Here is a 23,752-nt window from a genome sequence, read left to right on the forward strand (position 1 = left end):
ACTCCCTAGTTGATGATTTTTAGACATAGGGTCTCCACTCCCTTGTCGCTTTTCCAACATAGGATCTCCACTCCCTAGTTGATTTTATTTTTAGACATAGGGTCTCCACTCCCTAGTCACCTTTTCTAACATAGGGTCACCACTCCCTAGTTGATTTTATTTTAGACATAGGGTCTCCACTCTCTAGTCGTTTTTCCAACATAGGGTATCCACTCCCTAGTTGATTGATATTTTAGACATAGGGTCTTCACTCCCTAATCTCTTTTTCAACATAGGGTCTCCACTCCCTAGTTGATGCTTTTCCAACGTAGGGTCTCCACTCCCTAGTTGATGATTTTTAGACATAGGGTATCCACTCCCTAGTCTCTTTTCCAACATAGGGTCTCCACTCCCTAGTTGATTTTTTTTTAGACATAGGGTCTCCACTCCCTAGTCACCTTTTCCAACATATGGGCTCTACTCCCTAGTTGATTTTATTTTAGACATAGAGTCTCCACTCCCTAGTCGCTTTTCCAACATAGGGTATCCACTCCCTAGTTGATTGATATTTTAGACATAGGGTCTCCACTCCCTAGTTGATGATTTTTCAACATAGGGTATCCATTCCCTAGTTGATGATATTTTAGACATAGAGTCTCCACTCCCTAGTCTCTTTTCAAACATAGGGTCTCCACTCCCTAGTTGATGATTTTCCAACATAGGGTCCCCACTCCCTAGTTGATGATTTTTAGACATCGGGTCTCCACTCCCTAGTTTATTTTCCAACATAGGGTCTCCATTCCCTAGTTGATGTTTTTAGACATAGGGTCTCCACTCCCTAGTATCTTTTGCAACATAGGGTCTCTACTCTCTAGTTGATGTTATTGTAGACATAGGGTCTCCACTCCCTAGTCGTCTTTTCCAATATAGAGTCTCTACTCCCTAGTTGATTTTATTTTTGACATAGGGTCTCCACTACCTAGTCGTTTTTTCCAACATAGGGTCTCTACTCCCTAGTTGATTTGATCTTAAATGCAGGGTACACCATTCCCCGATATCTTTGCCAATATAGGGTATCCTATTCCCTTGCCATATTTTCCCAACATAAGGTACACCAATCCTTAGTTGAGACATCCTTTTGACAATAAAAGAACACAATCCAATAAAAAAAATATGACATTTTCAGGGTACACCACTCATGACCTTTTATTGCTTTCAATAAAGAAGTAGTTTAGAATTTTGTTACAATAACTCACGAAGTTTTTCTAGTGCAAACTGAGGCAGAAAAATTTCGTTCGATTGTTTGTTTTGGTGTCTGAGTAGGTTTTACCTCGAGGCACAGGGTTCGAGATGACCAAAAGAAGAAGTCTCAATTCAGAATAAAAGAAAAAAAAAGTAAATCCAAAATACAAAAGCAATTAAAAAGATGTGGAATGCTAAGACATGACTAAAGCCACGAGCATTGGAGTCGCGGTTTGATTAGAAGAAGTTATAGAACAATGAACTAGAACCTACACCTAACGAGCATCAAGGTTTATTTCAGAGTCTGCATGAAGAACCAGTCAAGACTCAAGATCAAGTATCTGAAGACTCATAGATATGAATCTTGTAACTCATAATTGATAGGCTTGTTTAGTTTTTTTATTATTTTGATATAATAGCAGGACCGCGGACCGGAGTCTCGACGAAACCTCACTCGACTCCTCAACTCATCATTCCACCATTCTCCTTGAACTACACGCGACCTGATTCCCCTATAACTCGGGATATGTAGGCTGTCCAAAACCAGGACTCGGTTGCACCCTATATTTTATTTCTTTTCCTTTTGAATAATGGTTTGGTCAAAAATTAGTCACGTGGCTCACCTAATCTTTGCCTGAAAACTTTTCATGTTTCCAAGCAAAGAGGGGCAGTTGTGAGCACCTAATTTTTGACTATATTTGGATTTTTATCACCTTCTACCATGTAAATATTTTCAGAATTTAATATATATATAGAAAAATTATTAATAATTTAAAAGGTCAATTATTACTATTAGTATTGTTTTTATCTTTATTTTTAAATAAAATGAATTAAAAATCGAAAATAAATAAAAATTAATTATTATAAATATTTTTAAAAAAAACAAATTTCGGATGGGAATTAAAAAATAGGAAAATTATAAATATAAAATTGAAAAGTAAAAGTAGGTAGAAATTGTTTAATAAAAAAAAAGTAAAAAAAGTGGAAAATTAAAAAAATAAAAGTAAAAGAATGTGAAAATTTAAAAAATAAAAAGTGAAATAAAGTTGGAATTAAAAAATAAAAGTAAGGGTATCTGATTTTTTTTTTTATAAAGTAAAAGTAAGTGGGAAATAAAAAAAGAAAAGTAAAAAAGTGGGAATTTAAATATATTAAAAGTAAAAAAAAGTGAGAAATTAAAAAATAAAAGTAAAGGAAAGTGGGGAATTATTTTTTTAAAAAAATAAGAAAAATGGGAAGTTGAATTTTTTTTTAATTAAAAATAAAATAAAAAAATAAATAATAAAAAATAAAAATCTGAAAATTCCGAATTTTTTTTTCTATAAATAGAAGATAAATGTGATGAAAAAGAGAGAGAGAGAGAAAGGAAAAAAATAGGGAGGAAGGAATTGAGAAAGATTTATTTTCTTCTTCTAGGATAAGGAAATTTCTACTCGTGTCATTCTTTCTTCGTCTTTCTTTCGAAAATCCAGCCTAAAATTCCAGCAAAAAACCAACACCTAACAACTCATCTTCCTCCATGAACCACCAGCTGAAACTTACCCAAACACTAAAACAAAAGAGTTTTAGTCAAGGTTCTCTATACCGTTTCCGGTTGTGGTTAGTTCGTACAATAGTCCATCAGAGCTTTGTTCATGTTGTACCGAAGAATATTTAGCTATTGAAAGGTCCATTTCTTGTTCTCCAGTTTTCGGATTCCAATTCATATTATGTTTGCTATAAATTTGAATGTTTTTTTTTTCTGTTTTACTTAAAGATTGATTCGCGATTGGTTTACTGTTTCACTTGTTATTTTTTAAGGATATTTTAGTCTAATTGCTTACTGTTTTTAGTTTTAGTTAATTAGCATGCCTTGAAATCCATGGTTAATTCTTTTGGTGTTAAGACGTGAGTTTTGCTTCACCGGTGTCGTTATTTTAGAATGATTGTTAGTGCTAAGAATATGGGCTCAAAGCTTAATTGGTAAATGAATTATTTCATAATTGGGCCATACACTAATATCTTGAAAGATGAGTTGGACATTTACATGAAATGATTGGGCTTTAGGAATTACTTTTTAATGATAAGAACGATTGGGTTAATTAATATATTACTATCACTTGGGGCATATTCTATAGATTATAAGATGAATTGAAAGAGCATTTTGGTCATCAAGTACTAAATGATCCATTAGCAATTAAGACATGTCATCCACAAATAAATTTCATAATCTATGGCCTTCACAATAATCTCAAATTAGTTTAGGAAGATAGACTCGTAAACATTCGTAGCTTGCTTTAGGCACGATTAATAAATCATCGTGACTATAGGTACGGTTTCCGTGGTATAGTCATGATATGTAAACCCAACTTAAGTGCGCGTTTCACGCGACTTGACCATAACTTCAGATAATAATAAAAATAAACATGTTATAAATCGCGGGTGCGTTTCACGTGGCGTGGTTTGCAATGTGTACCAAAACGATAAGTGTGCGACATCGCGACTTGTTCAAATAAATTCCATAAATATTAAAAAGCGGTAAAAGACAAAAATATACAATGGGTTTAAAACATGTAATAAATCAGATAATTACGCCAAGTATTAATTGTTAAGCGACCGTGCTAAAACCACGGAACTCGGGAGTGCCTCACACCTTCTCTTGGGTTAACAGAATTCCTTATCCGGTCTTCTGTGTTCGCGGACCAAAAATAAGAGTCAAATTTTCTCGATTTGGGATTCTAAAATAAACCGGTGACTTGGGACACCATAAATTATTTCAAGTGGCGACTCTGACTGAAAGAAATAATCACATTTCGAATAATGTCACTAAAATTGAAAAAACTCCCTATCCCCTATCCCTCGGAAAAAAGGAGGTGTGACACCAAGCACATGTAGAAATTGAAAACCCAAATAAATAAAGTTCTTTCAATCCAAGAATCACACACAAAGATCTCCTTCCATATTTTTAAACGTGATTAACAATATTAGATGCAATACAGAAAGGAAACTTCATAGATGAGGTAGCAAATAATATATATATATATATATATATATATATACAAAATTCCAAAAATCTAAGAAAAAAAATTCATTCAAAACATATAGATGAGTCAATATACAAAATTTGAGTAAGATTAGAGATGATTTGGACCGATTTGATATCAAAATTCGTAGCTAAAATCGAGTTAAAAAAATTCTTCTGCGACACATGTATCAAACATGTATCACGCATGTATCTCGCACACAGGTATACATGTGATACCCAAATGATATACAATGTGATACACATATTATTTTTTTCATGTTTATCTTCTACGTCGAATTTTCAATTCAAACTACCTCAAAACTCCACCACATCATCCCAAAACTGAGATTCAAGCTCCTTAAGATGTACGCAATCTATTCTAATATCACACACTCAAAAAAAGAAGAAGCAAATATTTGACTTTATTTTGGCTACAAATAACTAATTGGCTAATATTAGTAATATTTTATGAATTGACTAATTTTTGTAATAAGCTACTTATAAATAAACATTGTTGGTAATTTCCCAATTTAAAAGGAAACAATAAGAGAGCTTAGGTGCAAACTGAGTCATTGTTCAATTAATTTTTCTTAAATTTTAAATTAATTAACCTTAAAAGATTAAATTTAGACTACCTAAATAAAAATTATATAAAGCTAAGGTTAAATCTATCTTACTTTAATAAATTTAAAAAGGTGGAAAGTTGCCCTTTAAAATTGCTCAACTTTACTCTTCATTACACCTTTTGATCCATTCATATGTTTACTGACATCAAATCATCTTGTATGTGTCTTGCTATTAACGAAACTCTGGCTTGAAATGGCGTGTTCAAATTTAACTTTCAACTTTTAGTTAAGATATTTTTTATTGTAGCTCCGTTAAAGATCAAGAGCAAAAACTAACTTTATTTTCCTAACAATTCAGATAATATTAGATAAAAATTTTATTACAAAATTGCTTAATGTTGGATCAAGGACAAATTTGAGACTTTTACATTAATAAAATTGGTGGATAATAAAACAAGTGAATTATAAAAATTCTAAAATAGGTCCATCTAGTGGAGTTTGGGTCTAATCTCACATTCCCAAAACTTCTCTTTGCTCTAAACCTAAATTCCCAATTTTGTCCATAGACCCTTCTAGTTGTAGGGCATTATATACTGAATATTCTGAGCCGAATCAAAGTTTTCTTCAGTTCAGAACTGCACAAAACTCTGCACAAAAAAAATCCAAGAGACCATAAGAGAGATCTAAAAACATGTCATCCAAGATTATGCTGAAGGCTAAGGGGAAGACCACCAAAAAGGCAGCAGCAGCAGATGAGGACGACGGAGCAGTGGCGGTGGTGGGAAAATTCGTGAAGGAGTGGGGCACATGGACTGCAAAAAAGGCCAAAGTCATAACCCATTATGGTTTTATCCCACTTGTCATCATCATTGGCATGAATTCTGAACCCAAACCCTCTCTTTCTCAGCTTCTTAGCCCTGTCTAAAACCCCTTTTCTTGTGAGGTTATTTTGGGTTGGGATGGGGGGTATGATATTAGTCGATTTGACTTTTATTTGCCAATATTATTGTTTAGAAGTTTTGTTTTTTGTCTTTTTAATGTTCTGTTGATGCTAATGGGTTGTGAAACTTGAAATAAAGAAGTTATCTTTTTAGCTGGATCACCTTGATATTGATCAGTTATAATTTTTGTTGTATATGAGTAAAATTTTGGTTTTGTGGTGTGTACTCTTAAGAAGCTTCAGTTCCTCTTGAATTTTGATGCACTAGAGCTTTTGTTTTTAATTTCTAATGCTGTGCCTTCGTTATTAAGCTGGTGGGTTTGTTAAATTGTATATGTGTTTTCTGTCGTATCTCCTCATGAAACATTAGTTTAACTATGCAAGTTGACTTTGAAGGCATTTTTTGGTAATTAATTAGGGGTGGGGAAGGTTGTTTATCATTGTAAAGCGTTGGGAGAATATGCAATCACTGTTGAGAATCGGTTGGTCAAGATTTATGGAGGACATGATTGAGGATGACTAGGTAGCTCGTGAAATGACAGTTTCTTGGCCGTTCATACTTGTTTATTTGGTCTTTTGGTCATGATACTTCAGCCGGTGGTAACTGGACCTATTTTTCGAGTTACCCAAGGGTTTGGCCAAGTGGTCAATGAAGTGAATGCATACCTTAGAGACTAAGGTTTAAATCGACAAAAAATATTAGGTGATTTCTTTTCACCTTGGCGGGAAGAATTATTACCTGGTGGTGGAGTAGTCGAGATGTGCTAGCTGGCCTGGATACCATTAGGAAGAGGGACCTTCACTAAGCATGTTTTTATTTGACTCGATAAACTGGCTTGCTGGTTGTGATTGATCCACACTCTTGATCAATTTTGATTTGAGTTGTGTCTGAGTCAATTTTGGCTTTTGCGAAGTATGAGTAATAGCCCTTTTTGGTGTATATACCCTGATTGATAATCTTGGGGGTGGGTGGGGATATATTTATCAATTTGACTATTGTTGGACATATTGGTTTTTGTTTTTGGTGCAATGAAACTGTGATTTTTACTTGTAATGATGTTTTCGTACTAATGGGTTGTGAAACCTGAAATGGAGGAGTTAGCTTTTTTTTAGCTGGATCTCCTTGGTATTGATCAATTTTAGTGTTGTGTATGAGTAAATGTTGGTTTTGTAGTGTATACTGGTAAGACGTTTCGATTTCCTCTTGAATTTTCATGTACTCGGGTTTGTGTTTTTAGGGTCTAATACTATGATGTTGGTTATTAAGCTGGTGGGTTTGTTAAAATTGTAATTGTGCTCTCTGTTTTATTTCCTCATGATATTAGTTTAACTATGCAATTTGGTATTTTGAAGGCATTTTTCTAGTAATAGCCAAGTAAAACAACTAATTAGGGGTGGGGAAGGTTGTTTATAATTATGATGAAGCGTTGGGAGAATTTGCAATGAGTGTTGAGAATCGGTTGGTTAAGATTCATGGAGAACATGACTGAGGATGAATTGTCAGCTCGTGAATTGACAGTTAGTTGGCTGTTCATACTAGTTTATTCAGTTATCTGGTCATGATATTTTATCAAGTGCTAACTAGATCTATTTTTTCGGGTTTAGCCAAGGGTGTGACCGAGTGGTGAATGAAGTAGGTGCAACCTTCGAGAAGAGGGTTCAAACCAGAGAAGACAAAAGACATTAGGTGATATCTTCCCATCTGCATAAGCCTTTGTCGAGCAGAGTTATCCAGTTGTTGGTGGGAGGTAATAAGTGCATGGTAGAATAGTTGAGGTGCACAAGTTGGCCTATACACCACTGTTACAATAAAAAAAAGGTTGGGTTTCCTGCATCCATGTGATTTCTGGAAGAGGGACCTTCTAAGCATGTTTCTATTTGACTCAAATAAATTGGTTTTCTGCTCGTGGCCGATCCACATTCTTGAATATTGGATTTTGATGTGTTGAGTTTGTTTTACCATCTTAGTTTCACACACATGTTTTGCAACAAGGCCAGTTTAGTACTACTATATCCTTTTAGTTTGTATAAAATTGAATACGCAATTTGGATTCTTTTTTTGCTCTGGTGCTTTATAGGAAGGTTATGCTTGTATTCTGCTAAGAAAGCTTAAGGGCTAGTAAAATCTTTTGAGTTAATACTGTTTAGTAATATCTTTAATGTGTCTTCCTGAGCCGAGGGTCTATCGGAAACAGCGTCTTTGCCCCATCGGGGTAGGGGTAAGGTCTGCGTACACATTACCCTCCCCAGACCCCACTTTGTGGGATTTTACTGGGTCGTCGTTGTTGTTTGTTGTTGCTGAAGTATATTGGTCACCATTTAGGACAATGCTCTAGTCTTGTTTGCTAGTTCTCTCGGACTGGAAAACTTTTGTGTTTTGCCCCTTGTTCTAGTTCTTCTGTTATCAAGTAGGTTGATTTGTTCGATTTTCATAATGTAAGAATCGAGTATGGTATAGTGGTAATCTATGTTCGTGCTGATTACGCTCTTGCAACTATACGGCTCTTCCAAGCTATCAGTAAGTATGGCTGAAAACATTTTGAGATTTCACTTGTAATAGGGGTATGTTCTTTTGTACAAACAAGATGCTACTTTAATAACTATCATCTATTTCGGCTTTAATTGACTATTTGATGGAGTTCCTGTTAATCTAGTTGCCTTGCCATGTCTGGTTGGTTTTGTAGCTGTTATGCTTTAGTTTCCTACCTGGTTGATGGTGAATAGTATCTTCTTCTTGTGGACTTTGGTATTTGATGTTAATTGCCTAAATTAGTGTCTGACTATTTTATTGACCACAAGTAGTCCACATCTGACTATATCATCCATCACCTACATTTTTGTTTTGAAAAGGTTCCTAGTTTTCGACCAAAGCAAGGGACTAAGTTTTTCCCTCTTTCTCTTATTCTGTGAAGTCGCAAAGTTAGATAACCTTTTAGCGTATTGTTTTTGTTTGAAAGCTAGAGAATTAGAAAGTTGTGATACTGCTAATTTCTCTTTTCTCTGTTTATGCAATTGTGTTCTTGGTTTACAACTCTCAGGAAATGTCATTGTTGACGGGCAATAATGTGTTGTTGCGATATATTTTTGCATACTCGGCCCTATTTTGTACAACTTTCCCGTATATATTTAAAAAGCTATTTGGATGATCAAACTCGTTGTGGAGTGAAGTAACTTTTAGCAAAAATATGTGTCCCAAATGGCTAATTTCGGGACCTAAATCGGTTATAGTGCTTGTGGGTGTCAAACATCGTAGTTAAAAATTCTCTTGTTGGGGCATTTCTTTTTTTATTCTTTTATGACACTCGGGTTTCGATTAGTTTTTGCACACCTCAATTAATTTATGGGATAGTCTATTAGTATATGTTATGGAAAACCTTATTGGAGAGGTCGTACTTTGAATGAAGTCCGACGTCCAACTCCTTGTATGGAAATTACAAAAAGGAGGGGAATGCATTACTCTCGTCAACTATTTATATGAGACTTCATAAACTTTTACAAATTCTCTGAGCTTATTACTTTCAACTTCCATGTTTTCTCATCAAAGAAAACTTTCAATTATTGTCTTTTTTTAAAACCATTTTTTAATATTACATATACTATAAGGTAGTCAAACTAATGTCTTAGCTCCATGTCTAATCAAATAGTGTGGTATAAAATGCGTGGCCAGGGTAGGATTATTCAGGGAACTTTTATTTTCCTATAGATACAAAATAAGGATAATATTTGTCCATTTTAGCCAGATTTTTCTATTTACAAAAAGTAAATTCGTTTTTTACAATATATATATATATATATATATATATATATATATATATATATATATATATATATATATATATATATATATATATGGTCAAACACATATTTATATATAACTTGTATACAACTTTTTGTTGTACATAAATTCGGTCAAAATAGATAACTGACATATAACTTATATACAATTTGTATATAATATTTTATTGTACAGAATTCGATTAAATAAAACATACATACAACTTGCATACAATTTATATACAATTATGTTAGTTGAATGTATTTTGTATGTCGTTTGTGTATCCGACATATAAAATACATACTAATTTCGGAGACCTCCCCTCACGTTTCGCTCCATCATATTGGCATGATTCGTGGTTTATAATATTACGCCTACCTTCCTTATTTTACTTTCTTTATAACAATTATTTAATGCGTTAACTATTAATTAAAAAATATTTTTTTTTATCATATTATAGGTGCTTTTTATGTGACTCAAACTTCTGACTTATCCGTAGAAAATGAGATGTTTCATCAGCTGAGTCAATTCCCGCTGATCTAGTAACTCATACTAGTACCTTGGATGAAGTTCTTAGTGTTGGGCTTTTAAGCTTGGTGTAGCTTAAAGAGCGTGAATGAAATATTTGAGTTTCCCTCCCTCGCAAAGAGATATTGTTCCATATTGGAGGAAGAAAAGACTTTTCATGGGTATATATACAATTGCTCTTCTTCTAGCTCTTAAAGAGTTAAGAAGAAGGCAAGCCTCACGCCGTCGCTCGCTCGCTCGCTCGACTTCGGTCAAAGATTGATTGATTAATCTTTTTGGACAAAATTCCTTTCAATTATTTAATTAATTAATTTAATTAATTAACGAAAATTCAATCAGGATTAATCCAGAACCCGCGACGCGATCCGATCCGTTTTCTTTTCCGGATTATTTTAAATTCGTTTTCTGTTTTCACGCAATATTTCTGTTGAAATATTCCCACATGTTCCAACAGCTATGGCTGTTTCTGAAAGGTTGCAAACCTTTTCAGAAACAGTGCCAAATAGTCTATAAATATGCCTTGAATCTCAGAATCTTTACTTACTAAATTTCCTGATTATCTTCTTCTTCTTCTGGACAATATTTTTTCTAGTGTCTTTTACGACCATTGAGTGGTTTGAAGTTCACCCGCATTTTTTGTACCAATACACTGGTGAGTTGAATCGTTCTATCCTGGAAGGATAATATTCCAGCACCTCAGGTACTTGAGGGGAATAATTTCCTTAAGGACGCATTGTACATTCAATGGGCTCGATTTATTCCGATATTATTTTTCAGAATTTATTTCGTCAAACTGGTTCTACTAACTTTCTGTTTCTGTTTCTATTTTAGAAAGTTTAATTTTTTTATTGTTTATTACAACAATACAGATTGAATAGCAATCTTAAGGAAATTATTTTATTGTATTCTGTATTCTGTTTGTGGAGATTAAAACCTGTGTGATTTTCTATTCCTTCTGAATTTTACTATTCTGATTTGAAGATATAAAATCTCCATCAGAGTATTGAAATTCAGAAACGATTTGAAGAACATAAAAACTTCATCGTTTTCTGTAAAATAATATATGCAAACTTTGGTTTTTTATTTATTAAACGTACTGTTTATTGTAAATTACAGTATTGTTTATTGTTATGTTTTCTGCCATTAATTAAACTCTTCTGTTATTGACAGTGAGAAATGGAAATTGATAACGGAAATCCTTCTGCGACTGTTGCGGCAACGACGATAGCATCGTCAAGCCGAACTGTTGTTCCATCGGCTGAGAAACCGGAAAAATTTTCTGGAGCCAACTTCAAAGGATGGCAGCAAAGGGCGTTCTTTTGGCTTACCACACTTGGTATGCAGAAATTCACTAGTGAAGAACCTCCGGTGCCTACTGCGGACATGCCGGACAACGAGAAATTCATGATTGTTGAGGCGTGGAAATATGCAGACTTTCTTTGCAAATGCTACATCCTAAGTGCTTTGGAGGGTGACTTGTACAATGTCTACAGTGCTGTGAAAACTTTGAAAGAATTATGGGATGCACTTGAGAAGAAGTACAAGATTGAAGATGCATGCTTGAAGAAGTTTGTGGTTGCCAAGTTTCTAGACTATAAAATGATAGATAGCAAAACCGTTGGAACCCAAGTTCAAGAACTTCAACTTATTTTTCACGACCTTATTGCTAAAGGTATGGTCGTGAATGAAGCATTTCAAGTGGCTGCAATGATTGAAAAATGGTCTCCTTCGTGGGGAGATTTCAAAAACTATCTTAAGCATAAGCACAAAGAAATAAAGTTAGAAGATCTTGTGATTTTGTGATGACCCAAAATGTCATCTTTAAATTTAATAAGTAATTCTGTATTTTAAGACCTCAAAAAGCACCATTTATTATTCCTCGATTTGCGTGCGCAGTCTGTATAAATTTTTTGAAAAGTTTTCATGTGAAAAATAGATTAAAATGTGAAATAGAGATTTAAAACTCAACTGAGTTGACTTTGGTCAACATTTTGAGAAAACAGACCCAAATCAGTATTTTAATAATTTTGGTAGGTCCGTATCGTGATTTGGGACTTGGGCATATGCCCATAATTTAATTTGGAGGTCCCTAACTCAAGTTATGACCATTTAACGGAAACTAGTAATTTAAAGGCTAAAGATTTTCAAGTTTGACCACGGGGTTGACTTTTTGATATCGGAGCCGGAATCCAATTCTGAAAATTTGAATAGCTCCGTTATGTTATTTATGACGTGTGTGCCAAATTTGAAGTCATTCTGGATTCATTTAATATGTTTTGGCACGAGATTTGCAAATTGAAAAGTTTAAAACTCAAAGTTCAAATCGAGGTGTGAATTGCAATTTTGATGTTATTGGACGTGATTTTAGACCCCGAGTAAGTCCGTATTATGTTACAGGACTTGTTGATATATTCGGACGGGGTCCCGAGTACCCCGAGTGTGATTCGAATCGAAATCGGAACAAGAATTGGACTTAAGCAAAAATCTAAAATTTGGCCTTCTAGTGTAATTGCACCTGCGGATTTTTGACCGCAGGTGCGAGCTCGCAGAAGCGAGCCTTCCATCACAGATGCACCCGGGCGTGGCTGGACAAAATTCCGCAGGTGTGGAAACCTGCACGCACCCGCGTGTCCGCAGAAGCGGACACAATAATCGCAGAAGCAGAGGTCAGCGGAGGTTCGCATTTTTCCTCCGTAGATGCGAGGCCTCGCCTGGCAGCCCCTTTTCACAGATGCGAGATTTTCTCGCAAATGCGAGCCCAGGCACCGCAGGTGCAGAAATGCCTGGCCAGTATATAAATCGAAGAGTCCGATATTATTTTTACATTTTGGTTGTTTTGAGCTCGGTTAAAGCGAATTTTTGGGCGATTTTCACGGAACATATTAGGGTAAGTGTTCCTTATCCTATATTGATTATATTTCATGATTCCATACTTGTTTATATCATGAATCCATGAATTTATGGAAGAAAAATTAGATTTTTCTAAAATCTTCCAGAAACGAATTTTTTTGATTTGAAGGTCCATTTGACATCGGAATTGGATATTTTTTGTATTGTTGAACTCGTAGCGGAACAGGTGTTCGAATTTCGCGAGTTTTTCCGGGATTTGAGACATGGATCCCACTGTCGAATATTTTAATAAATTTCTGATTTTTATCCGAAAAATTAGTAAATTCATATGGAATTAATTTCTATGATTCGTATTGAGTATATTAAATTGTTTATGAATAGATTTGGAGCTTTTGGAGACAAATTTAAAAGGAAAAGTTGTGGTCGAGTAATTGATTAGAATTTGCAAAGCGAGGAAATACAACCCTTAAACTATTTGTTATGTGAAATGCATGTGAACGACGTATAAGCGAGGTGACGAGTGTCTATACGTCGTCAAATTAATTATTTGCATAATTATTTGAAAAATCATAAATCGTTTTAAATCATGAATTAATTATTATAATAATTATTTCGCTCCTATTCTTTGTCAAATATTAATTCTTGAATTCCTGCATTAATTGTCAGATGCTATTTGAATTATGTGTCTTAATTGTTATTGTACATTTAGCATATTAAATGTTAAACTACCTATTTTCTCCCTGATTTCCATAATAATTTGCTATTTGTCATTGTTTGTTTCATAATTAAATCATAATTATTGTATGCTTGTTGTCTTATAATTTTATATTAATTGTCGCATTTATTGGAGAAATTTCTTCTATAAGAATTGGTAAATGGATATATTGGAGGACCGGGTTGCACGTCGCAATAAAATTGATTGAAATGGATATATTGGAGGATCGGGTTGCACGCCGTAACAGACTTATTAAAAAGTCCATATTGGAGGATCAGGTTGCACGCCGCAATAGACTTATTAAAAGTCAATATTTGGGGGATCGGATTGCACGCCGCAATAGACTTATTAAAACTCAAAATTTTGGGGATCGGATTGCACGCCGCAATAGAGTTATTAAAAGTCAATATTTGGGGGATCGGATTACACGCCGCAATAGACTTATTTAAAAGTCAATATATATATACTTGATTAAAAATAATTATATGAGAGGATTGAAAATGAATATATTATGGGAGCTGGTTGCACGCCGCAACAGAATTGAACATGAATGTATTGTGAGGGCGGGTTGCACGCTGCAACGGAAATTGATGAAAATGATAATTGGTTATAACTGCTGGGTTGGCTTCAATTATTATAAATGAGTTATCTGATTTATTTCTATTATTTGTTGTTGTTACTAATATTACGTACAGGTTAATGTAAGTGACCCGCCTTAGCCTCGTCACTACTTCGTTGAGGTTAGGCTCAATACTTACCAGTACATGGGGTCGGTTGTACTGATACTATACTCTGCACTTCTTGTACAGATTTCGGAGTTGGTCCCAGCGGCGTACCAAAGATTTGCTCGGATTTCATCTACTATAGGAGACTTGAGGTATAACTACACGACGTCCGCAGTTTCTAAAGTCCCCATCTACTTTACTTTAGCTGTGTGTTTATTTCCAGACATCTTTATTTTATTCATACCCTTATTTGTATTATTCTAGAAGCTTGTGCACTTGTAACACCAATTCTGGGATGGTATTTAGACACCGTTATTTTTTTATGGATTGTTCACTATATTTTAGACTTTACTTCCGCATTTGTTTCTTTGATTATTAATAATTTAAAAATTATTTTAAAAATGGATAATATTATTCTAACGTTGGCTTGTCTAGCAAGTGAAATGTTAGGCGCCATCACGGTCCGAAGGTGGGAATTTCGGGTCGTGACATATTCGTCTCAAGATTGAGGAAGACAACAAAACAACCGATAAGACGTCTCGTGGAAATTCAACAATCATGTGAGCTAATATCGTTGAGGAAATTACTCCAAAAAGTAAGGAGGGAAAGAGGTCTTCTGGATAGACTAAGGAGCAGAACAAAAAGAAATTCAAGGGCAGCTGTTACAGTTATGGAAAAGCTGGTCACAAAGCCCCTGATTGTCGTCTCCCGAAAAAGGATAAGAAGAAGGAACATGCCAACATAGTGGAAAAGAATGATGACATTGATAATCTGTATGCAATGCTTTCGGAATGCAACCTAGTTGGAAATCCGAAGGAGTGGTGGATTGTCTCTGGAGCCACTCGACATATTTGTGCTGTCAAAGAAGCATTTGCGGCTTACTCTACTGCTGGTCCCGAAAAAGAGCTTTTCATGGGAAATACTGCAACAACCAAGATTGAAAGTTACGGGAAGATATTCCTGAAGATGACTTCTGGCAAGGTGTTAACGCTCAACAACGTTCTTCATGTTCCTACTATTAGGAAGAATTTAGTTTCTACTTCTTTACTTGTTAAGAATGGATTCAAATGTGTATTTGTTTATGATAAAGTTGTTGTAAGAAAGAATGAAATGTATGTTGGAAAGGGCTACCTCAGAGAGGGCCTTTTCAAACTAAATGTAATGGTTGTTGACAATATGAATAAAATTTCAGCTTCTTCTTATTTATTTGAGTCAAATAATTTATGGCATATTCGTTTAGGACATGTCAATTACAAAACCTTACAGAAGTTAATTATTTAGAAGTATTGCCTAAATTCGAGTGTAATAAATCAAAATGTCAAATGGGTGTTGAATCTAAGTTTGTAAAACATCCTTATAAGTCTGTTGAAAGGAATTCAAATCATTTAGACTTAATTCATACTGACATTTGTGATATGAAGTCAACACCATCTCGAGGTGGAAAAAAGTATTTTATTACTTTTATTGACAATTGCACTCGATATTGTTATGTTTATTTGCTTAATAGTAAGGATGAAGTAATTGAAGCATTTAAGTAATACAAGAATGAAGTGGAGAAGCAATTGAATAAAAAGATCAAAATGATTAGAAGTGATATGGGTGAAGAATATGAATCTCCGTTTGCAGAAATATGTTCTGAATATGGAATTATTTATCAAACTACTGCCCCCTACACACCTTAATCCAATGGAATTGCGGAAAGAAAAAATCGGACATTAAAAGAAATGATGAATTCTTTATTAATAAGTTTCGGATTACCGCAAAGTATGTGGGGGAAGCTATCCTTACAACTAACCGAATACTCAACAGAGTACCCCACAACGAAATGCAATCTATTCCATATGAAAAATGGAAAGGAAGAAAACTCAACTTGAAATATTTCAAAGTGTTAGAGTATCTAGCAAAGGTACAAGTTCCTTTACTTACCTAAAAGAGTTAAAATCGGACCAAACACTGTAGATTGCGTTTTCATTGGATATGAAACAAATAGTAAAGCATGTCGTTTTTTAGTTCATAAATCCGATAATCCCGAAATTCATGTTAATACGGTAATGGAATCAGATAATGCTGAATTATTTGAAAGTATCTATCCGTATAAAACTGAATGCGAGTCGTTAAGTGGATGACCTAAACGACCTCGGAAAGAACCAAAGGAAAATACTCCAAGTGTAGAAGATCCAAGGCATAGCAAACGTCAAAGAACATCTACTTCCTTTGGACATGATTTTGTGACATTCTTGCTTGAAAATAAGCCTCAAACTTTTAAAGCAGCTATGTCATATTTTGATTCAGCATTTTGGTAAGCAGCAGTCAATAGTGAGATTCAATCAATTTTGGATAACCATACATGGGAATTGATTGATCTTCCTCCGGCAAATAAGCCTTTAGGTTCGAAATGGATCTTTAAACGGAAAATGAAAGCTGATGGCATTATTTACAAATATAAGGCAAGACTTGTTGTCAAAGGTTATAGCCAAAAGGAAGGCCTTGATTACTTTGACGCTTACTCGCCAGTAACGAGGATAACATCTATTAGGGTGTTAGTGGCACTAGCCATCGTGTATGATCTTGAAATCTATCAAATGGATGTTAAAATAGCTTTCTTAAATGGAGAATTGAAGGAAGAGATTTACATGGAACAACCTGAGGGTTTTGTGGTTCCTGGTAAAGAAAAGAAAGTGTGCAAACTTGTTAAGTCGCTTTATGGACTTAAACAGGCACCCAAACAATGACATGCCAAATTTGACCAAACAATGTTGGCAAATGGGTTTAAAATTAACGAGTGTGACAAATGTGTTTACATTAAAAACACTCCAAGTCATGAGATCATTGTTTGTTTATATGTTGATGACATGTTGATAATGAGAAAAAATATGGCAGATATAAATGCTATTAAGCACATGTTGGCTAGCAAATTTGACATGAAAGACTAAGGAGTTGCTGATGTGATCTTAGGAATTAGAATTCACAAGACTCCACACGGTCTAGTATTATCACAGTCTCACTATATTGAAAAGGTACTTGACAAGTTTAAGTATTTGGATTTTAAAATTTCCAAGACTCCAATTGACGTTAGTTATGCATTTTATAAGAATGAAAGTGAAAGTGACTCACAACTGGACTATGCAAGAGTATTGGGAAGTTTGATGTATATCATGAATTGTACGCGATCAGATATAGCATGTACTATTAGCAAACTGAGTCGGTTTATAAGTGATCCCAATCAAATATATTGGATGGCAATGAAACGAGTTTTGGGGTATCTAAAACATACGTAAAATTATACTTTGCATTATAACAAATATCCCTCAGTGATCGAGGGATATAGTGATGCAAATTGGATCACCGGATCATCTGAAGTTAAATCCACGAGTGGATATATTTTTACAATTGGGGGTGGAGCAGTGTCTGGATGATTTCCTAAGACTCGAATTTTCAAGAAGCTCAATGGCTCCGGAATTTCTTGGAAGATATTCGATTTTAGCCCAAACCTTTGGCACCAACATGTATACATTGTGATAGTCAAGCAACAACAGGCAGGGCAGGGAGCGTTATGTATAACGAAAAATCTCGTCATATATGACGGAGACACAATACTGTTAGACAACTACTCTCTAGTGGTGTTATCACGATTGACTACGTAAAGTCAAGAGATAACGTGTTGGATCCACTTACAAAAGGCCTATCTAGAGAGGCAGTTGAAAGATTATCAAGGGGAATAGGGTTAAGGCATAGGACAAATCATCATGGCGGTAACTCTACCTAGCAGACTAGAGATCCCAAGAGATAGGTTCAAAGAGATCAAACAAAGTTATGAATGCCAGTTTAACATTGTCAAATAACTCAACCCATTCTCGCGATGAAGACAATGTTCAGAAATCGAGGTAAAGCATTAAGGCTTTCTGATGTGTCAATAAAGCTTAAAGTTTTTTAATGATTTGCTAAGTCTGGCAGGATATGACCAGATAGTGTGTCTATAGTATTACACGTTTAGAAATCACCTATGTGAGTATGAAGTGTAAGCGTAAGCCGCTTCAAGGGGAATGAAAGTAAAAGCCCATTCTCAAAGCACTCATGAAATCAGGCGGTGTTCATGGCTGAAACGAACACAACTGTGAGAACCATAGATGGTTAAGGGTTAATTGTGTGGTTATGTTGTCTAGGTATACAATAAATCTCGACTGTTCAAAGATATCAAATCTACCGATTGACCGAGTATATCCGATATAAGTTTACTACGGAAAGTTCAAAGGGAAACCTACATATCCAGATGCAATTAATTCTTGCATGTAAAACACACACGCGTACGTGCATTCCTTTATTTTATAGCCATTCCCCATTCATATGGGGGATTGTTGGGCTTTTAAGCTTGGTGTAGCTTAAAGAGGGCGAATCAGAAATGGAGAAAAAATGAAATATTTGAGTTTCCCTCCTTGGCAAAGGGACATTGTCCCATATTGGAGGAAGAAAAGACTTTTGATGGGTATATATACAATTGCTCTTCTTCTAGCTCTTAAAGAGTAAAGAAGAAGGCAAGCCTCGCGTCGTCGTCGTCATCGCTCGGCTTCAGCTTCGGATTAATCTTTTTGGATAAAATTCCTTTCAATTATTTAATTAATTAATTTAATTAATTAACGAAAATTCAATCCGGATTAACCCAGGACCCTCAACGCGACCCGCTCCGGTCCGTTTTCTTTCTCGGATTATTTTAAATCCATTTTTTATTTTTCCGCAATATTTCTGTTGAAATATTCCCACCTGTTCCAACAGCTATGGTTGTTTCTGAAAAGTTGCAAACTTTTTCAGAAACAGTGCTAAATAGTCTATAAATATACCTTGAATTGAGAAACTTATACAACCACTTCCTGCAAATCCTACCCTTGCCCAAATCAAAGCTCATTAAGATGAGAAAACCAAAAAATAGAAAGCCAAAACTATAATTCAAAATTCAGTTGCAGATTCAATCTTCTCTAAAATCATTGCATGTGAGACAACAAAAGAAGCTTGAAAAACACTCAAACAGGAGTATCAAGGAAGTGAACGAGGCAGACAAAATCAGATTTTGAATCTCTTAGAATGCAAGATGATGAGACTATCGCTAAGTAATCTGACCAAATTTCTTTAATTGTCAATAAAATCAGGTTACTTGGCGAGGATTTCAAAGATGACAGGATAGTTGAAAAAATTCTTGTGATAATTTCCGAGAGATTTGAATCCAAAATTTCCTCTCTGGAAGAGTCTAAAGATTCCTCTAGCATCTCTGTTGCAAAATTAATAAGTGCTCTTCAAGCACAAGAGTAAAGAAGAGCCTTCAGACAAGACAAAGTTACTGAGTGTATTTTTTATGCGAAACACCAAAAAGAAAAAGTCGACTATCCTTATTGCAAATATTGCAAAAAGAAAACACACTTAGAAAAATTTTGTTGGTGGAGACCTGATGCATTATGTGGAAATTGCAAACAAAAAGGTCATGTTACAAAAGTGTGCAAGTTCAAAGATGCTCATGCACAAACACTAATAGCAGAAGAAGGAATTGAGGATGACCTTCTTTAGACTGTAGCAACAGAAGCAAGGAGGAGTGTTGGATTTTGCATCTGTTATTGTTTTCTAAAATAATTAGTTGTTTAGTTTTAGGAGGAGTCTGCTAGAAGATTCAGAATTTTAATTATAGTCAGAGTTTAGTAATTTAGTTGTAGGAGGAGTCTATTACTTTATTTATTTGGCTATTTAAAACCCTATGATTAATAAAATTTTAGACACAATTTTTCAATTCTATTTTCAACATTCTTGTTGCCTGCATATTTTTTCTAAAATCCATAACACGTTTTAACTCACTTTTCCAAATAAGAATAATTTAGAAAGAAATACCTATCGAATAAAATAACAAGTAGATAAAAGGAAAGAGAATTTTTGTTGATGTAAATAGCTCTTCTTCTGAATAAGCGAAATACTGAATTGTTAAAAAGAGAACAACGAGAGTGTTCACTGAGATTGCGAGAATAAGAGATTAGTTTTTCTAATAAATTCCCCTCTTTTTAAGATAAATAAATTACGTTCCTCTTATTGAATTCAAATTTCCTTAATTCCTATTGCAGGTGCTTTTCTGAGGAAATAATAGTTTATATAGAAAATGTGAGGAAAAGACCAAAACAATACATCATCTTTAGCTTTAGAATCAAAGTCATACATATTCTTTCACATGGAGTACTAATAGTACATTTACTTTAACAAAGTGGTGCACTTTTAGTCATAACATTAAAATAAAGCCCAAAAACATACATTATATTTGGCTTTAGATTCAAAGTCATACATTTTCTTCCACACGGAACACTAATAGTCCATTTACTTTAACAACGTGATACACTTTTAGTCATAACACTAAATACATTTTAATTTTTAACAGAAATCTAAAATTATGTTCCCTTTATTTTCTTGTTTACCGAAAGAAATTAAGATGACAGATTTATCTAGATAGCAAATAGTAAATATACATAGAATTTATTTACTATTTATCTATTTATTATACGTAAAATATATATTTTACTAATAAATATTAAACACCGTTAATTTTTATTTGCAATGATTTTTATCTAGATAACCTCAAATGTTATCTAGATTTTTTATTATATACATAATATTTACTATACGTTGACATAAATAAATATACGTAAAATCATTGCTGAGAGTAAAATAAATTTTATTACTATAATAAATATACGTAATATATATTTATTAGATTTTTTTATTTTATGGGAGTCAACGTATACTAAATATACATAAAATAAAAATAAATATTATGTTTAAGTATAGTAAATATACATAAAATGTTGAAGTATGAAGTTTAATTTTTGAAATTCTTCACTTTTACCTCATGTATATAGTTTACCTTAGAATTCAAGTAAGTGGCACGTAAGAAAAACGAATCTTCATCTAATAATATAAACTTCAATATTTGAATTTGATATCATGTTGACCTTTATAGTAATTTGAAGTGTAAACCTTCTTTATGACTAGATAAAAGAGATCATTATATTTGCAACTACGACTTATCTATTGACACACAACATTAATTCACAATGAGGTAAATTTTACAAATTGTCATACAATTATAACTTTTTTTAAACCAAAGTCACGTACTATATTTTCTAACAGAAAAATCACAATACTTTTACCATCCAACACAAAAAGTCATAATTACCTAAAAATTCAACTTTCCGATGTAATACTTTTTTATTCTATATTTTTTAAACTAATAAATATTGACCCAATTAAAAGATGACTGACCCGACCCAATACTCATCTGCATAAATCAATCAATCAAACCATTAAAAGTGTCAATAAATTGGAAAGAATTTACAAAAATATATTATATCTGATGCACTGATAACTATTATTTTCTTCGTCCCAATTTATGTGACGATGTTCAAATTTTGAGAGTCAAACAATTTTTTTTTTTTTTTACTGTATTCACATATATTTTTAAATACTTGTAGAAGGTGGGATTATAAACCTCCATGGTACTTTACATGTGCTAGTTTTACCTTTTTATGGTGTTTTATGGTTTAACAGAATATTATTAAACGAGATGTTGTTGAAAGAGTTGTACATGATCTTTGAAATTGTGCGAGGTGCTGCTGAAGGACTAAAACAATAGGGCAAAAATATTCAAAAAGCAATTGAAAAAATTACGATTAAAGAAAACTAGTTTGACTATGAAGTTGGAATACCGCTACATAAATTGGACGGAGGGAGTACAAATTATCACTGCATTAGAAGTAATATCTTGTGATAAATTCTTTCCAATTCAATGACCCTTTTAGTTATTTGATTGATTGATATATGTAGAAGGATTTTGGGTCGGGTAAGATCGGTCTCCTTTTAATTGGCTCAATATTTATTAGATTTTAAAATATATATATATGTATATATATATATATATATATATATATATATATATATATATGGAGTAACAAATCATTGCATTCGAAAGTTGAGTTTTTCGGTAGTTGTGTCTTTTTGTATTTGGTGAAAGTTTAGTGATTTTTTGGTTGGAGAACATAGTTATGTGACTTTGGTTGAAAAAAGTCATAGTTATATGATCATGTGTGAAATTTATGTTAGTATTCTGTATTCATAAAATAATTCCGGAGAAGAAAAATAACGTAAAAACTAAAAACAGAAATGTAGAAGAAGTAGAAATCCATCAGAGCCACTGAATTCGCACTATTCCTTAGGAACTCAATCCCCTCCTAGTATCCGAGGTTGTGGATTATTTCCTCCCAGGATAGAGCGGATTATATACTGGTGTAGCGGTACTTCAACCCTCAGTGTTTCAGCGAACACAAATGGCGGCAGTGAATCACACTTGCTTTGTTTGTTTTGTAAGAAAATAATGCAGAAAATAAGAAGAGATTTCAGAATGTTCGTAAGGAAAATATGAAGGAGTGACCCGGTATTTATAGCCATCAAGTTATGTTCAACTCAAAGGTGCAACTCTTCAAGATGGCCTTTCGCGTAAACGGCTATAACAGAAATTGTCATTTACGCGAAATAAATCGTAGGGAAACTTTAAATTACTGTTGCAAAACGGATGATTTGGATCCGAAGCCGAACCCGAGCGAGCGACGACAACGACGAAACGAGGATTGCCTTCTTATCAACTCTTTATGAGCTAGTCGAAGTATAATTATATATATACTCAACAAATAAGCTTTTCTCCCCCAATATGGAATAATGTTCCTTTGCAAAGGAAAAAAAATCAATTTTTTAATTTTTCCCTTCATTTCCATTCACTCTCTTTTTGAACTAAAAAATTCCAACAATCTCCCACATGAATGGGGAATGACTATACAACGTAAATATGCATGAAACACTGTGTGATTAGAAAGCAAGGATTAATCGCATCTGGATAAGCAGGTTTCCCTTTGAACTTTTCTGGTTTTCCTTTGAACTTTTCGCAGTGAACTTATGTCGGATATACTCGGTCAATCGGTAGATCTGATATCTTTGAACCGTCAAACTTTGGTGTATACCTAGACAACCATAAGCCATACAATCAACTCTTAACCGTCTTTGGTTCTCATTGTTGTGTTTGTTTCATCCATGAACACCGCTTGATTTCATAAGTGCGTAGAGAACTAGCCTTGTAAAATTCTCCTTGAAGCGGCCAACACTTCACACTTAAATAGGTGATTCCTAAACGTGTCATCCCGTAGATACACTCTTTGATATACCCCGTATCAAATTTAGAAATCATTAAAAAGTCATAATACTTTAAACTTAGTACTAAACATTGTCTCATCAGGAGAATGGACCAAAGTTTCAGTTGACAATGTTGAACCGTTATTAATGACTTTGTTTGATCCCCTTGAACCTAGATCTGGGGACCTCCGGTCTTTTAGGTAGAGTTACCGCCACAATAACTTGTC

The 23,752-nt window shown here is 34.0% G+C and overlaps 2 protein-coding genes across 2 annotated transcripts; both read left to right on the forward strand.

Moving 5' to 3' along the window:
- Positions 1-5,337: 5,337 nt before the first annotated feature.
- LOC104118519 (mitochondrial import receptor subunit TOM7-1) lies at positions 5,338-5,890 on the forward strand. Its single transcript, XM_009629772.4, has one exon. The coding sequence runs from the start codon at positions 5,483-5,485 to the stop codon at positions 5,714-5,716; it is 234 nt and encodes a 77-aa protein (XP_009628067.1). The 5' UTR covers positions 5,338-5,482; the 3' UTR covers positions 5,717-5,890.
- Positions 5,891-11,210: 5,320 nt separating this feature from the next.
- LOC138901235 (uncharacterized) lies at positions 11,211-20,431 on the forward strand. Its single transcript, XM_070188981.1, has 3 exons — positions 11,211-11,617; positions 14,984-15,305; positions 20,420-20,431. The coding sequence occupies exons 1-3, from the start codon at positions 11,211-11,213 to the stop codon at positions 20,429-20,431; spliced, it is 741 nt and encodes a 246-aa protein (XP_070045082.1).
- The last annotated feature ends 3,321 nt before the right edge of the window (positions 20,432-23,752 follow it).

This window comes from Nicotiana tomentosiformis, chromosome 11 (genome assembly GCF_000390325.3).
Source record: "Nicotiana tomentosiformis chromosome 11, ASM39032v3, whole genome shotgun sequence".
Taxonomy (NCBI): Eukaryota; Viridiplantae; Streptophyta; class Magnoliopsida; order Solanales; family Solanaceae; genus Nicotiana; species Nicotiana tomentosiformis.

Excerpts from the sequence above, each read along its gene's own strand:
- LOC138901235 (XM_070188981.1), top strand. The coding sequence starts at position 11,211 with ATGGAAATTGATAACGGAAATCCTTCTGCGACTGTTGCGGCAACGACG. Across the intron at positions 11,618-14,983 it reads AAGAAGTTTGTGGTTGCCAA|CTGTTACAGTTATGGAAAAG; the intron begins GTTTCTAGACTA and ends ATTCAAGGGCAG.
- LOC104118519 (XM_009629772.4), top strand. The coding sequence starts at position 5,483 with ATGTCATCCAAGATTATGCTGAAGGCTAAGGGGAAGACCACCAAAAAG.